General features: G+C 35.3%; 1 protein-coding gene across 2 annotated transcripts in view; it reads right to left on the reverse strand.

Moving 5' to 3' along the window:
* The window catches only part of LOC150102110 (OTU domain-containing protein 5-A-like), a 178,470-nt gene extending 161,706 nt beyond the window's left edge, over positions 1–16,764 (reverse strand). For both annotated transcript variants that reach the window (XM_090400163.1, XM_090400162.1), the window contains exon 1: positions 16,119–16,764. In XM_090400163.1, the coding sequence (XP_090256289.1) occupies positions 16,119–16,649 (531 nt within the window). In that variant the 5' untranslated portion in view covers positions 16,650–16,764. The remainder of the gene's footprint in view (positions 1–16,118) is intronic.
* Between the last annotated feature and the right edge of the window lie 1,811 nt (positions 16,765–18,575).

Below are 18,575 nucleotides of genomic sequence, written 5' to 3' on the forward strand. Positions count from 1 at the left end.
TTCAGTATCAAAGTAGATACCCAACAGGGTGCACCACAAGAAGGTGAGGATTGGACATTAAGTCAGAAGCCCTGGTCGGTTCTCCGCATTCCTTTAAATGCTATGTGGAGGCCTCCTCTCAGTTATACAGCTTTGACCCTTAAGCACCCCTTTATTTATAATATTTTATATATAAATTTATATTATTTAGTAAAATTGATTATTAAATTGATTTTAATGATGTTGGTTTGAAAAAAAAAAAAAAACGTAGTGAGAAAAATATTTTTGCATTGTAACTCACTATCAAAGTTAGCTGAGCAGGGGAAGCAGCAGAAGGATGTGAACTTGTCGGCGAAACGCTTACCATATTTCTTCGAAAATAACTCGTCCTCGCGTATAACTCGCACCCCTGATTTTACTTTACGAAAAAAAAAACATTAAAAAGTTTTGCATATACCTCGCACACGAAAAATGTTTAAACATGTTCGCATCGAGGCGATAGTGACTCGCTCCCCGCCGTTAACAACACGCCCTCCCCAACAGCCATTATACTGCAGATGTAAGAAAACAAGTTTTATTGTATCACTGAATAAGTTACAGAGGCTTTTGCAGTCTGTGTAATATATTTCTCAACAAATAGTGCAATTACAGACAGCTGGAATAAAAACAGCACTAACTAATGAATCACATGTCCCCTCTCACAGAAACTATGCTGTATAGACTCAAAACTCAAGCAAAGTCATATGTTGCACAGGAAACACAGTATCTAACTTAAAACTATTATCCAATTTTTCAATTATATGAAACAAGTGTTTGTTTGATTGCATTTGAAATTCTCGATGTCATTATGACAGATCACAAAGGCTTACTTCAAATTAAATTCTGCCACGAATTGAAAAATGCCATATAATGCCAGTTCAAACGCAAACAAGCAGCAATAAAACATTAACCAAGGGTTGAAACTTTGTATAAGTTGAGCTCGCCAGTAATGAGAAGTTTCGTTGGAATCATAAACGACATCCCGTCGTGAATGTGTTAAAACTAAGAAACATATACTGAATGTTGTTATGACAGTTTCAGATGTTATGGAATTTCGTTGAAGAGATTTAGCATTTCAACTGAACAATTGTCAACAACGGTTGCCTTGGTTTTGGGGCACGAGATCTTTTGTTAATACAGCACCAATCACATGCACATCTTCATAGCTTCTCTCTCTCTCGTGTAAAACAAAATTTAACTTGTACGTATTGTAACAATTTAAAAAAAAAAAGTTGAATAATTTGTAAGCGTATAAAAGGATATCACCTGTAAATCGTTGACGTGCCAGCAAAATTCTCGGATGTGCCATAGGTTTGCCATCTATGTCCTAGGAGATTTTATTGTCCACAACACCAACTGGCTTTCCTCCTCCAGCTGTACCGATCTTGCAGGCAGAGATGCTGAAACATTTGTCATCACTAATGACCTTACACAACTTGTTCAGATGCTAACCAGAATACCTGATAACCCAAACCACTCACCCTAGATCTCCTCCTCATCAATGACCCTTCCAAATACACAGTGAATGTAGTCGACCCCTAGGCAATTCTGACCACAATCTAGTACTCAACTCCTTCCCCATGCAATAACGCTTATACAGACACTCCCATACAAGAGTAGTTTGGCATTATAACAGTGCCAAGTGGGACAACCTCCACAATTTCTATGTCTCATTCCCATGGTTGGACTATTACTTCTGGCCTTCCAACCCAAATATGCACCAAACTTATAACCAAAGTAATCCTCACTGGCATAGACACATACATTCCCCATAGTACTCTGACCTGCCATTCCCTAACTAAATCCTGGTTCTCCAAAAGATGTGCCAAGGCTGTTCAAATGAAAAATCAAACATACCATAACTGGCTGAAATCAAGAATTCCATCCTCCTTTAGAGCTTATACCAAAACCCAAAATAAATGAGAAAAACAATCAATGCTTTCAAAACAGAGTTAGAAAGAGCAAAAAGCAGGAAATTAGCAGCCTGTCCAAACAGGTGAGCCTTTTGGTCTCTTGGCAAAGCAATCGGTCGTAACTTCTTCCCAACACTATTCCCATCCCTATCATACGTAGATGACTGAATTGCATCATCACCTACAGAAAAGGCCAATCTCCTGACCTCATACTTTGCTTCCAATGCATGCATAATTGACAATGGTAAATATCTCCAATGATTCCAGATGCCCACTATATCCTTTTGCCAGAAAGAGATCAATAAAATACTGTCCAAATTAGACACAAAAAAGTCTCCTGGCCCTGATCGCATTCCTCCAATTGTCCTGAAGGTTTGTGCATCAGAACTAACTCCAGTCCTATGTTGCCTGTATATACTGTCTTACACACTGGTATCTATCCCACAGCCTGGAAATGGCCTATATTCAACCCATTCCCAAGAAGGACGACAAGTCACTGCCGTCCAACTACTGTCCTATGTCGCTTATCTCAGTCCTGTCCAAAGTAATTGGAAAAAATCATCAATTCCCAACTCCTACACTACCTTGAAGACACCCACTTAATAAACGACCGCCAGTATAGATTTCACCACTGCCGATCAACAGGAGATCTGCTCACATGTCACCCATCTCTGGATAAATGCCATGGAGAAGTTTGGCAAATCTCAAGTGGTTGCACTTGATACCTCCAAAGCCTTTGACCAGGTCTGGCACAAAGGCTTACTAAGCAAACTACTATCATTCAGTCTGACCCAGGACTTCTGTAGTTGGATTGCCAGCTTTCTATCTGGATGCACACTGTATGTGATGGTGGATGGCTCCCTATCCTCTCATTATTCAATTAATGCCAGGATTCCACAAGGTTCTGTCCCCTCACCAACCCTCTTCCTGCTATATCAATGACCTACTTCAGATGACATCGAATCCAATACAGTTTTGCAGATGACAGCACATTGCACTCCTCCCTTTCATATGATAAACCTTACTCTACACAACTCACCTCAACCTTCAGAACATCAGCCACTACTGCCCTCAATTCTGATTTCTAAACCATCCTCCAATGGGGTTCAGATAACCTAGTCAATTTCAATGCTAATAAAATCCAGTACTGTCTTATTTCTCATTAAAAAAAGAACCACTTTCTCTCAGTATTATTTTTGACAACACCCAAATTTCCATACAATTTGAGATTTCTCTTCTTGGAATTACCCTGACATCAAGCCTTTCCTGCCATAAACACATCACAACCATTGCATCCTCAACTTCTAAAAAACTAGGATTTCTCTTTTGCTCAAGACATTACTTCACCCCTGAACAGCTGTTCAGGGATGAAGTAATGTCTTGAGGAGAGCAATCAGATTTATTAATGATAAATCAACTACCCATTTCTTATCAATTCACTCCCCTATCATACAGACGATTGGTCTCTGCACTATGTGTATTCTACAAATATTTCCATGGAAAATGTTCATCTGAAATAGCATCAATAATTCACCCACTTAGTACTAAGCTTGTTGGAACACATGCAGCTACTGCTCAACATCCTTTCACAGTGTACCTTGAAACCCACAGAACAAGTTTCTTCTCCTTCATTCCTGCAAATGCTGTACTATGGAACAGTCTTTCCCCTGTTGTGTTCTCCAAGGAATACAATATACAGTCATTTAAATGAAATGTGAACAAGTACCTTCTTTCCGAACCCACTACCCATACACTGTACTAATGTACTATAGGTTGACCAACCAACCCCTCATGTATGGGTCCAACATAAAAAAAAATATAAAATATAAAAAAGTCACAGCCGTGTTAAATAAATCTGACTGTACAATAGCTTATATAATACTGCTATTTAGTGAGGGAGAAAAAAAAAAACTTATCTTTTACATTTATCCCAACTTACTTCCATACATCCCCTAGCAGAAACAATACTAGTTAACTGTGCTTAAAAACATAATAAAAATAGTACTAATAAAAGGCACCTCATAATCCATTAAAAAATTCTTAATGGTTTAATTTCAGTCACCAAATAAAGTAACTTTTTTTGTTACTTTTTTATTATTTTTTTTCAGCCAATTTTAAAACTGATCTAGAAATGTAATGTTTTGCTCTGAGGAGGAGAAAAATCAAGTTTTAATCTCAACTCTGAAAAATCAAATGTACATGAAGTATATGCATAAATATTAGTAACTCTTACTATAAAGAACTTGTAGAGATCACAATAATAGCTGGTTGCAGCAGAAAGTTTGCTACATTTCCTTTAAAATAGCATTTGAGAATTTGGTTTGGCTTTTTTTTTTTTTTGGAGTTTGTTATAAATGGTGGTTGCTATACAACAAACTCAGAATGTAGTCAAGCTCAGCAATTGTGAGAGGCTTGCTGCCTACAATTTTCAAAAAAAGTTAATGCTTAAAAAGTGCAGTAGGGAATGTAAAGATGTTATTAGAGAAAAGGTGTTATATAATTGGAAGGCCAGAAATTGTGAAGGAATATTTGTTAGCAGCAATGGTAAGCTGTATTCCACGAGTGAAGAAGAGGACACAATTTGGAGTAAAGTGGATGACAGAAAACAATATTAAACAGGAGCTACATGTGAAAAAGAGGCTATGGAAGAGATATACGGAGAGAGGTGAAGAGAAGATGCATGAAGAATATAAGACAACACAGGCTAGAAGAGTGACTACTATGGTAAGGAAGGCAAAACTGGAATATGAGAAAAGATTGGCCCTCAGATCCAATGAAAATCCAAGGGAATGTTTTAGCTATGTGGCCAGTAATAGGAGAAATGACTGTGGAAGAATTACAATGTGGAATAAAAATGGGAATAGAGTGACTGATGCAGAGGACAGTGGAATTGTTCAATGAATACTTTATTAGAATATTTCATCCTGGAGGAGTCAATCTGAATACTAGAGGGTCAGAGCAGGTTCAAGGTATAGAGGTGCAGGAGGAGAGTGTGTTCCACATACTGAGTACTCTGGATGTTAGTAAAGCTGTGAGACTGGATGGTATTTTACCACGAGTTTTGAGAGAATATGCTAAGGAACTGACAGTGCCTTTGACCTGGCTTTTCAATGAAAGTCTGGCTGTGGGAAAGGTGCCCATGGAATGGAAGGAAGGTAAGATAGTGCCATTGCATAATGGTAGTAGCAGACTGGAAGTGTCTAATTATAGGCCAGTTTGTGTGTCATCAGTAGTTAGTAAGATCTTGGAGAAAGTAGTGAAGGACCGTATACAGCATTGGCCAGATGATGGTAATTTTATCTGTGAGAGTCAACATGGATTTGTGAAGGGGTGCTCTTGTTTTAGCAATATGCTAGTCTTTTATGATAAAGTTACAAGGGCATTAGATGAGGGAAAGGCATACACTTCCATTTTCTTAGACTTAGCGAAGGCATTTGACAGGGTGCCACATGATAAGCTGATATTCAAGTTGCAGCACATGGGTCTGGATGTCAGATTGGTCAACTGGATTCAGGATTGGCTGTCTGATAGGTATCAGAGAGTTGTGTATGGTGGAACAACATCGAAGAGGCAGAAGGTTACAAGTGGGGTTCCACAGGGCTCAATATTTGGACCTATATTGTTTAACCTTTATATCAATGACATTGTCCATGGATTGCAAGGGGATATTCGGTTGTTTGCAGATGACGCGAAGCTGGGAAGGGTTATTAGTAATAGTGCAGATGTGGTAGCCCTGCAAAAGGATTTGAATAAGCTAGATAGATGGGCAAATGAATGGGGGTATCAGTTTAATGCAGCAAAATGTAAGGTCTTGAGGTTTGGGACACATCAATGGGATGCTGCATATTCTATGGGAGGAGTTAAACTGGAGGAAGTAGGAGAGACAAGAGATCTGGGTTTGATGATTGATAGAAACCTGAAATTTAGAGGACATATACAAAGGTAGTGAAGGTAATGCAGAGAATTGCTGCAATAATGAGAAGGACACTGACCTACAGAGATAAAATGGTTATCATTCCATTGTATAAGCCTCTGAACATACCACACTTAGACTACTGTTCTCAGATCTGGTCCCCAGGATTTGAACGGGATAAATTAACTGTGGAAAGGGTACAAAGGTGGATAACAAAGATGATGTCGAGACTGTACAATGTTAGTTATGAGGATCGGCTGAGGGAGTGTGGACTGCAGAGTTTGGTGGATAGAAGAAGGAGGGGTGAAATAATTGAGACTTTTAAACTGTTCAGAGGTGGTTACAGGGTTGACACTGGAGAGTTCTTTTGCTTGGTTGAACAGCGGGAAGGAGTCATGACAAGGGGCCATCCCTGGAAGTTACGAAAGGAAACTGTAAGAAAGAGGGTGAGGAGTGGTTTCTTTGCATGGAGGGTGGTTGAACAATGGAATGCATTGCCTGATGGAATGGTGAGAGTATGAACGGTCAATGCATTTAAGGAGTGGTATGATAGACTTTGTGTTTCCTAGGAGGGACCACCCTCAATGAGTCTTGATAGACTTGTGTTTCTTAGAAAGGACCTCCAGCAATGAGTCTTTTGACTCCATGGAGGCCTGAATAATAATAATATGTAAAAGGCAAGAATGCAGTTCTTCAAATCATTTGAAATAAAGAATTACTAATAAAAGGCAAAATGAAATGTTTTCAATAGGAGCCTGAAAGACCTTTTTCCCCTTGAAGATCTAGCCATAATGATGCTAGGGCTCTCCTCCTTTTTCTGCTGACTTCAGATTTGAAACAGTTAGAAAAACTGACTATGGCTTGAAAAAGCATGTTTGGTCTCAAGATTACGATTTCCACATTATCTTAATACTTATAGCAATTACACGTAGATGAAAAGTATGAAGGTTGGTACTGAAGGGACAAAACATAAGATAATGAGGTTCGGAAGATATTACAAATGATATACATATGAATAACAAGAGATAAAGATGATAAAACCTGGTAAGGTATGCACCTATATTTAGTAGTATTTGCTAAATGTGTATTTGAATGTTAAGCAAAAAAAAACACAAGTGCAAAAGAAAACCTGGTAGCAGATGACAATGGATAGATCATCACAAAGCAGCAGGATGATGTGAAGGGGGATATGCAAAAGCTGGGGATTAGGAGTTTTGTGGACTATTGATAGTAATATTGATAGTATATTTTGATAAGAGGTAAAATTGTAGTTCAAGTCGTGTCTTAACAAGTGCAATACTAAGACAAATGCTAAAAACATTACTGAAGCAAAAGAAACATGAAATTATCCATCTGAATTGTTAAGATGGAAGAAAAAATATTACAAAAGATATACAGAGGAGTAAATATTGATTGGGTATGAGGAATAAGAAGTAATGAGGAGTAGATGTATTTGTACAAAGTAGACAGTTGTCAAAGAAATTAAAAAAACACAGAATTGTCTAGAAAAAAACTGTTCTAGACAAACAATTTTTTTTAATGGAGTCTTTGTGATACTCTTCCACCTGTACTTCAGTAGAATACCGTACCTAGCAAATATTTACTATTATTTGGTTTGCCCTTTATTCAAATTTTCTTGGAAAGTTTCTATGTCTTGAATTAATTTCCTACTATGCTTTCTAGGTCTCCACAAAAAACAGTTTTTTTGCTTTTATTTGTTGTCCTCTCTAATCAAATCCCTCTGTCTCTACTACAACTTTCCATAAAACCACAATCATAAGTAAGTTTCTTGTCTGCTTTTCCATTTTGAAATTTGCCAATGTCTCTCCACTTGAATATATATAAATAAATAATAAATAAAGATCCAGAAAAATACATTTCGGAAGAGGTACAAAAAAACTATTGGAAATCAGATAATCAGATATATGAGGCCATCTGAAGAAGATATTTGATCTGAAATGCATAACTATGGAAGTATAAAATATCTTCTTCATATGAATGATATCATACAAGCTGTGTATTGTGTCCCAAAATAGAAAGATAAACAGTGGTATACCAAAGATTCTGTTCTTGTGTTCTCTACTTTTAATTTGTTAATAACATTTATTAATAACATTAATAAGGTTGCGTACCATAATCGTGGAGCTGTACTTCAGGAAGCTGATGAGATTCGGGATCTGGAGTGATGGTAGACAGTGGACTGAAGTTCCGAGGGCACATCGTAAGTGTTTCAAAGACTGCACATCGTATTGCTGCTATGATAAAAAGTACACTGACATGTAGGGATAAGGAGGTGGTGGTGCCTCTATATAAGGCATTCATCAGACCACATATGGACTATTGTGTTCAGATTTGGTCACCTAGTTTTCAATGTGTGTGGAAACACTAGAGAGGATCCAAAGACAAATTACCAAAGTGATATCATTTGAGGGAATGTGGATTATAGAGATTGGTGAATAGGAGATGTGATAGAGGCCTTCAAGTTAGTTAAGGAATTCTATCAGATTAATACAGAAGGAATTATAAAAAGAGTGGATGTTAAAATTAGAAGAATGAGAGGCCATCCCTAAAAGTTGTATAAAGACATGGTGAAGAAGGGTGTGAAGAGTAGATTTTTATGTGGAGAATTGTGAGTGGAATGCATTGCCAGAGTGCATTGTGAATGCAGATAGTGTAAATAACTTCAAAGCTCATTAAGATAGACATGTTGCTAGTTGAGTGCGCCTCCCATGATGAGTCTGTTGACTCCATAGAGGTTATCAAAATAATAATTTTGATAACCTTTTGTTTGCTAATGCAAAGTTGGAAAGAGTAACGAGTTTTGATAATGACAACTCCCTTCGATTTAAATAGATAATTAGCTAGAGAGAGTGTCCAGAGTAAATGCAATATCAGGACTCTCCAATGATAGTTATGGGAAGGGGTTGATGGAATGTAAACTATAAGATTTAGTGGATAAACAGAAAAGATGTGATATAAAGATGTTACTGAGAAGATTTCAGGAAATTATACATATAGGGGAGAAGGTGAGAGGTCATCCCTAGAACTGTGTAAAGATGTAGCAAACAGGAAGTGACGAACATATTTTTTACATGGAGAATACTATGAGTTTGAATGGATTTAAAAGTTCAATGTAACAGATAAGCCACTGAACTAATTTCCCATAATGAGTTTTGTTAAAATAACTTTCATGTGGTTTTGATATTAAATTAATAGTACAGGTAACCCTCGTATAACGCGGATGTTAGGTTCCATAGAAATGACACGTTATATAAATTGAGATGTTATATGAACTAAGATCACATAGAAAAAGTAGGGTTATGTTCCGAAATCATTTTTTTTTTTTTAAATATATATATATAAACAGTGACATATACAACAAAAATATATTTTTATTTAATTCAGGTAATTCATGTAAGTTAAGAAAACGTATAAACTATGAAACAAATACATTATAAAATTATAAAAGTTACCAATTGTACATGTACAATTTGAAATTTTTATTCAAGTTCAAAGCGCGTTGCTCGTACACACGAGCAATGCTCTTTGCACTTATAATCTAGCAATAACACTGTCTCGAATTTTATGTTCATTTTGTTTCATTGTTCGAATTGTAGATTCATTTAAATTCAAAGTCCGTGCAACTCCTGGTTTTTCTCCATTTTTCAACCGATCCAAAATTTTAATTTTTTTCTTTGAGAGGAATGAATTTATCTTTCAATGTTCATTTTTCCCTTTCATTGCAGTTTTAGAGGCCATAAAAATTTTTTTAAATAAAAAAACAAACATTACATATTAATTATGCATGTAACTCACCCAGAAAATAAAGTGCTCAGCTTGAGATTAACAAACTTATGATTTTTAATGCGCTTTTAATGGCAGAAAACAAAGACAATTTTCAACGATAAACATTTATATGGTAAACAATCGATGCTACACAAACAAAACAACAAAAAAAATATGTAGATGCATGCTAAAGGGTATTTTCCCCTAATATAAATTCGTTACTTATAACTACATGCGCGATACGGGAAGACACAAATTTAATGAAGATAAAATTTGGTTTTTAAGTAGGGCAGTGAAAAATATATATGAAAAGATAAAGGTTTACTACAATTTGTAAACCGCGTTGTATAAGTACCATGTTATACGAGGGTTACCTGTATACAAAAAAAGATTATCAAACAGTTTTAACTTATGAATCTGAGAACTGAAAAATAAACAGCTAATCAATGACTAGAGTTTAATAAAATCTTTACAACCAATAAACCCAGTGTTAGTTATTTTTATTACATTAGTTTTGTGGTCAAAAATAACATACCGTATTTTCCGGTGTATAAGATGCACCCAAGAAATTTAATACAATTTTCTAAAAAAAACCTAAACTTTAAACCATTTCAAAACTGTAATTTTTTTGATGTTGAATCACATATTTATGAAAAGAAATAATTTTGTCTTCATATTCTTTTGGCATTTTTTGACTGGTTCTTGTACACCTACAAAGTCCACTGCGTTTCATGAAACGGTAACACCATGACGCACCACATTTAAAATATTCAATGTTACACTCACAGGCTACTTTGACTACATGTGTGCGAATCATTTTTGTTGAAATGGCAATGCCATTTTGCCAATTTTCTTGCACCCATTTCAAAATGTCTCTAGTTCTGGCCACTTCGCAATTTTTCCATGTTCCGTGCGCTTTTCATTATGCAAATTGTACAAAATCTCCTTCTGACCACGCCAAGTTCTAATAATTTTTTCTGTAGGCGGAGGTCCAAAATGCCTTTCAGCTTCCCTATTCCCGTGTTCTTCTGCATATTTTACAACCTGCAATTTGTAACTTGAAGAATATGAATGTCGCCTGTTTTTTTCCATCATGAAAATCTACAGGGAAATATCAAACTGAACACAAAATATCTCAACACGTCAACTCAATACTGATAAACATCGGTAACTGATTATTCAGATAAGATATTATGAAACTTGAACAGAGACTCCCCGTTCTTAGCCAATGACGTGCTAGAAGTCACGTGAAGGTTGCGCATCAATTTGATTGCCCCATTAACCACCTACAAAGATGTTGGAACATAAAAGGGAGTGCGTATGACTTTGAAAAGAGGAAACAATCTTTACCTTCATTATATAAGACGCACCCCATTTTTAAGATGAATTTTTAAGGTAAAAAAGTGCGCCTTATACACCGGAAAATACGGTACTTATCATGACTAGAGTTTAGTTTTAAGAAAAATTAGGGGAGTGAATAGATGGCATCAGTGGCAGAATCATAAGAAAACAAGATACTAGAAAGCAGCCTGACATCATTATATTTGAGAATACGTGAGCAGTGCTGGTGCAAAGTGGTGCGGTCACATAAAATGGGAGAGAAAAGATTAGCAAGTGTTTGATGCCATAATAGCAAGAACAAAATCTAAGTGGCCTGATCCAGTTAGAAGAGCAATAGGAAATCAGAATATAGCATTTACCAGTCTTGACAAATAAGACCAACATGGAGGAAAACTGTTAAGACCTGTTGAACAGCACTCAGTATCTTACTATGCCTTAATACTAAGTTTGCTGTGCTAATTTCAAAAATGATATCCATGTTTTGGATAATTGAAAATTGAATCATTATGTCATTTCCAACAAATTCTGCAGGTTTTTGTCACCTCTTTTCACTAAAAAATTATTATATATGTAATAAAAAAAGAACCTCCATAGCTCAGTCCATATAGATGAAGCCCTTTGGTCGGAAAGACCTGGGTTCAATTCCCATCAGTAACATGAGGAACCTTTATCTGGTCTTTTTCGACTAAAGGTGAGTTAGCCAGTCTCATCTGGAGGTAGGGTTTTTTTTTTGCTCAGAAACTCTGGTTTTTTTGTCTCCCAGAACAGGCGAACTGGTCTGTAAACACATGCCTCTAGAGATATAGGACACACACACTGGGAGGCATAGGGCTAACCACCTCATCCTCGATACAGTTGTGGTTAAATTTAGAAAAATCCTCAACAATGAAAGAGAAAGAAAGAAATAAGAGGAAGAAAGGAATAAGAAGTAATAAAAAGGAATAAAAAGAGGAAGAAAGGAATAAGAAGTAATAAAACATATCAAGACTATTTCCACAAGCTCTCAATGAATGCATAACTGAAAACAACACACAATAAAACAAAGATGCATTCAAAATGACATTATCCTAGCAATGTTCAAACGAATTACATATTGATACTGTTTTCACTTCTAATTTAGCCTAAACCAATACGAGTATATTTTGTGAGAATCTATAGAAGATACAGAAAAACAGTTGCCAAACTAAGTATATCTGAATTACTAAACCTTTTCATATCCCAAAAAATCATATAACCTGTGAGAAGTGACAAGCTGTCCACAAATAGCCCTGGAGGTATAAGAGTGACAAGATTATTACAAGAAAATCATTACTAATACATAACTATTACAAGAAAATCATTATTACTCCTAGTTTACAGACATGCTGTGGGAGCCACTCTACACAACACCATTCCATCCATTAAATGTATTTTTGTCTGTTAATTGCATGTTTAATACATACTTACTTTGCCTGTTCTCTCCTGTTTCCTCCAGGGGGGGGGAACCCTGTTACCTCCATTTGAGATTGTCTAAATCAACAGAGAAGAAAACTTGTAAAAATGTCTCATGCCTTGAAATGTGGACCCAGGTCTTGTTCAACTGTATTTTTTTGTCCTAACTACTATAGATGTTATAATTGATTAATAAGTTGGGTTTAGCAAATAAATAAATAAAACTGGATAAAAGCAGCACAATTATGTTTAGATTCAGAAAACTATTTTGGTATGTGATCTTGACTTTATACTCAACACATATACTGAAAGAAAAAAACAAACATCTACTGATAGATTATACAACGGATTCCCTGTGTTGCAATTTTTCAGAGGCAAAAACCCAATTCAAAGCTATAATAACTTGTATATAATATGTTTTGCCAACAATAATTTTATGTGAAGAAAATCATACTCCTTTTGCTAATCTTTCAAATATCACATTTATATTATATATATAATAAAAATTAAATAACACAGAACTGCTGAAAAAAACTAAAAATAAGAAATGAAAATTGTTATAATGTTCCCATCCAAAACAAAATTTTTGCATCACAAATTACATCAGTTTAAGGTTCTTATTAACTTTAAACTAGGTATGAAAAAAATTATTTTACTCATACACAATGGCATGTGTTTATATCAATAAACTATAACCTAATACCACTATATAATCTAGCACATACATACTTAAAAAATGAATTGTATACAATGGGGAAGAAAAACAGAGGGGGAACATATCCAAGACAGAAGGTAGATGGATCTTGCACGTCTTTCTCTCGTAAAAACACTAAGAGAGGAATGGAGTAAGAGAATGAGGTGATTTTTTTTCCCATGAAGATCAAACAAAATTCACCAGCGAGTTCACCAATATACCTGAATAAGTATGAGTGACACTGGAATCAATTAGATTGATGCTAATAATGGATCTTTGAATTTTTTTTTTTTGTTTTTAAGTAGCAACATCACACACTAGTGGTTGTCCAACCTATAATACATCAGTACTATGGATGTGCAGAAAATGGTAATATTACAGACATTTTTCTATTAACAAGTTGCTTCTTCTTACTTCTTACTCCTGAACTTCCGATCATCAAATCTGTAAAACAAAAAGAAGGTTGTTCGAAAGAATAGTCTGAAGCAGAAAGGGAAAAAAAGTTGGATGAAATTTGAAATGAGAATGTATGTGGATGCCCAGTTACTTATTTTTACATTTGAGAAAAGTTTAATGCTCTGAATATTATGAATGCAACTATTTTGAACAGTGCTAATAAAGAAGTCTAAAGAAAGGCAGCACAGAGATAGACACAACTATCTAAGAGTATGTCATAATCAGCTGAACTATTTCTGAATAGACTACAGGGTTTTTATGTATGCCACTCAAAATATGGCATGTTTTAGCTTAAAATACCAGTTTGTGATTTTAATAAATGGAAGAAATAACTTTTCAGGAATAAAAAGACAGAACACCTGAAATCAAGTAACATGATGCTATCTCGATGTGCTCATACAACCCAAACTAGAATGTTTAATATAAATCCAAAAAATAATCTTCTAAGATTCATATTATCCTCCAAGTAATTATTAGATATTATTAGATATTCATCAGTGGTCTTAGTGCAAGAAGAGATCTTTTCTGAAGATCTGAGTATCATTCATTATTGGCAAGGACATGATTATACTTTTTATGTTAGAATTAGGATCAACTACTTTGATACTGAGGTTAATAAACAGGGAAATTCTAATTTTATATGCACACACAATCTACCAATAATTGTCTGGACACTTACAATTTACAAATGATATCAGCAGACAAACCCTAATATCAGGTATGAACATCTTTGGTTTTGATCACCTCCTGCACCCTTTGAGGGAGACTTTTCAACAATGTGTAGCAGACATCAGGTGGAATTTGTCTCCACTCCTCCATTAAAACAGTAGTGAGTTCAGCAACAGATCGACATGCTGCTCTGCACCTCAATTGCTGCTCCAATGTGTCCCATAGGTGTTCAATGGAGTTGAGGTTAGGACACTGTACAGGCTAGGAGAATCATTTAACACCCATCTCTTCATACCACTCCATAACAGCTGCAGCTTTGTGGCATGAGGCATTGTCTCTTGATAGTATCATGGGTTCGTTCCATAAACACACCACAGTGTAGGCAGCACCTGATCATTCAGAATATCAAGGTACTGAGCTGCCTTCAAACCACGGACAACGACCAGTTTCCACTCCAAACCAGATGAATGCACCCCACACCATTATTTTTCTGCCACTTTACTGTGGGTACAACACACTGGTAACAAACGTTCACAAGGGCCTCCACACCCTGCCATCAGACCGGAAACAGACAAACCCTGATTCATCGCTCTAGGGTACCATTTTCTACTGATCAATGTCCAGTTCACACACTCTTTGCATCAGGCCTGTTGAGCCATCTTGTTCGTTGTGATGTTCGGCTTTTGTGTTGCAACTCTTCCATAGAAACCCAGTAAATGGAGTTCTTTTTGTACAGTATTAGTGCTCACCATAGTATTACTAGCACTCTGGAACTCATCAGAGATTGTCTGTGCCAATTGTAGCCGGTTTTTGTGTGCCACTCTTTTAACACCCACCTGTCCTGTCAGTCATTTTCAGTGGTAGCCCTGGGTGTTTTCCTGCATTAGTGATGCTAGAACGTCACCATTTGTTGATTACATTGACCACCATTGATTTTGGATGCTCCAGTTGTGTGGTAATGGTATGTATGGACATGCCACCAATGTGACAGTCCATCATGTTGCCATACCACCTGTATTCAACTGCTACAATGAAATACTGCTTCCTACTATCTGTACACTGGTTTTTATGTTATTAATAAACCTGAAATTTCTGTAACTTCAAATAACAGGGGTGTCTGACAATTATTGTGTGTGTGTGTGTGTATATATATACTGAAGTTACTAACCCTAACAAATGCATCAAAAAATGTTAGCTGTTAGATAACCACAACACCATTCTGGAGTTTGAAAATTTTATGACAAAGGATGTGTTGATGGTTACTTTAAATCTCAATGACTATCCAAACACACACACCACATTAAAGCTAAATATCTATACATTAGTTTCTGATACCTGAGATTGCAAAGATTTAAAATGCAAAGGTCCCTAGCAGGCAATAAATTGAATATGTTAACAAAAATATTCTTGCAATAAGAATGAATGTAGTAGTGTATGCCTTTTGAATAATTAGCACTGTCTGGAGGCTAGTTTCCAATGGGAAAATAAGAATAACACAAAAAACCTCAGTTACAAATACAGTTCCATTTCTGAGTTGTTCATAATTGGTAATCCATAAGAGTATGCATCGCTATACATGGGCGAAAATATTAATATTCACATGCAAATAACTGAAAGTTTTACTTAAAATTCGGCCGTATATAAAACGAACTTCTTGAGAGATATAAAAGTTGCTTTTATTTTTTGTGAAGTTTTCATTAAATGGATATTAAAATTTACCTTATTTTTAATGTACTTTTATTTGATAACACAGTTTTGCCAAGTTGGTATATTATTTTGTATTGTAATGAAATTACAATACAATCCTGGTTAATATAATGTTAATTAATTAAATAGCGTTTAGCTTCTGTTTTATATCAGCACTTAAGTATCGCCAGCTGATGCCTTAAATTATTACCTCCTCTATTTCCTCTTCTGTCCACATATCAACAGGCCTATCGTATTCATCGCCACTATTATATGCTGAGGGATCTTCCTCAGGGTCTTCTCCTACCTTTACCTGAACAGTATTATTTGGCCTTTCTTGAGAAGGACTATGCGCACTTTGAGAAGTGCCGGGACTCTGAAAGTTTGCTGTGGCGTTTGTTCTATGGCCATGTCCAGAGTGTGTGTGAGAATGCGATTTACGAGAATTTCGATGAGGCGACGCCCGATGGCGTCGTTTGGAATGACTAGGACCACTATCTGGATTCTCGTAATCGTCGTAAGTAGAATTAGAAGAAAGTGCGGGTCGTTTTTCATCTCGTGTAGGAGGTGGCCACCTTGGAGGAGAATTTCTCGATGGGAAATTAAATCGTTCTCGACCCTCCTGAGAATGAGGTTGATGTCCATGACGGTCGCCATGATACGAATGCGAATGAGTGTTTGTGTCGGAATTTTCTCCCTCTGTTTTTTGTTGAGAGCTTTTCTTCTTAGGTAAAATTGTCATGATTATCACGCCTTATGTATTCTTACAGCTACCGACACATAAGTAAATTTCACACCACGACACAAGCCTTCATCTGTCAGACGCACTATTTGTTAACATTGGCCGAATATGGCGACCTCACAATCATGTGACGTCATCACTAGTTCTGATGGTGTCGCTATAAGCAATGTATATTATACTGAAATAAAATAACAGCGACTACACCTTAACAAGAAAAAAAAAGTATCATGTACTGAAGCATAAGGTGAATTTAAAACAAAGAAAAAATATAATGTTCTTTTTATTATGTCAATATTTGTATATCAAATAACTAATAATACTTATTTCTTATCTTCTTCTTCTTCCTAACATGGAAAATTTAGGCAAAGTGGCTTCCTGTCTCATGCCATCTCTTTCTTGGTCTTCCGATTCTTCGTTTTCCACTTATTTTGCATCTGTATAATATTTTTGTAGTCTGCTGTTGTCCATTCTATTTAGATGTGCTAGCCATTTTTGTTTATACTGTCTAATGTGGTAATTAATTGGTTTTGTTTTCAGGGATTGTAAGATTTCTTCATTTGTTTTATGGTCACACTTGGAATATCCAGCTGTTTTTCTGAGGAACTTCATTTCTGCTGTTTGAATTCGTTTTCCATCTTTCCTTTTCATGGTCCATGTTTCGCTTCCGTATGGTAAAGTTGGTTTTGACAAGATATTATATAGGCAAGGATGGCTTAAATATATTATTTATTACCATTTACTTTGACAAAGTCTGATGTTATAGTGTCTGTCTTTTACTTCTTCGTATGATAAATCCCATCCCAAGTATCTGAAAGTATTTCTTGTTCTAATATTTTATTATCTATCACTATTTTACTTCTTACTGGGTTTTCTCCTTTGAATGCCATTATTTTTGTTTTTCTTTAGATATTGATATATTATATTGTTTTGAGACATCATTTAATGATTTTAATGATCTTTGTAAACCATTTTCTCATGTAGCTAATATTATTTGATCATCTGCAAATAGCAGTGTATCTATCTTCATTTGTATACCAAATGTGTTATACTGTTTCCAGATTGTTATAATTATATATATAATTATATATATATATATATATATATATCATCATCATCATCATTATACGAATCAAGGATTTAGGCCTAGTATGGCCTGTTCCGGCCTTAGAAGTCATCGTTGAAAGGTTTAAGAGGACGTCTTGGTTTTCTTTTTCCTAATGGCTTGTACTTTAAGGCTTGTTTTGGTAATCTTTCTGTTTTCATTCTTTGAACGTGTTCCATCCATCTATGTTTATATTTTTTAATTTTTTCAATTACTGGTTCTTGGTTTAATTCTTTCATAATATCTTCGTTTCTTGTGTGATCAAATAGGGTATACTTTGCAGCTTTTCTCATAAACTTCATTTCTGCTATTGTTAATCTTTGTTTGTCTTTTTGTTTTATTGTCCAGATTTCGCTTCCATACATTAAGACCAGTAGGGCTAATGTATTGTATACTTTTAGCCTGGTTTGTTTTTGAACTAGGTTTGGTTTAAATATAGAGTTAATTACTCCTGTTATTTTTAAATATTTTGCAATTTTTATGTTTATATCTTTTTCATTTTCATAAGTGATCATACATCCTAGATAGTTAAATGAATTCACCTGTTCTAAGATCTTGTTATCTAATACTATTTTAGTTCTTGTGGATCTTCTCCTTTAAAGGCTATAGTTTTTGATTTTTCCGTTGATATTATCATACCATAATCTTTGGATATCTCATTTAGATTTAAAATAGCTTTCTGTAAGATATCTTCAGAATTTGTAATTATTATTTGGTCGTCTGCAAAGAGGAGAGTGTTTAAGTTAACTGTAGGTGAAAGTTTAATTCCTTGATGTAAATTTTTACTCCATTTTATTATTATTTCATTTAAGTAGATATTAAAA

This window comes from Typopeltis vanoorti, chromosome 11, assembly GCF_054136105.1.
Source record: "Typopeltis vanoorti isolate ZY-2024b chromosome 11, IOZ_Tvanoo_1.0, whole genome shotgun sequence".
Lineage (NCBI taxonomy): Eukaryota > Metazoa > Arthropoda > Arachnida > Uropygi > Thelyphonidae > Typopeltis > Typopeltis vanoorti.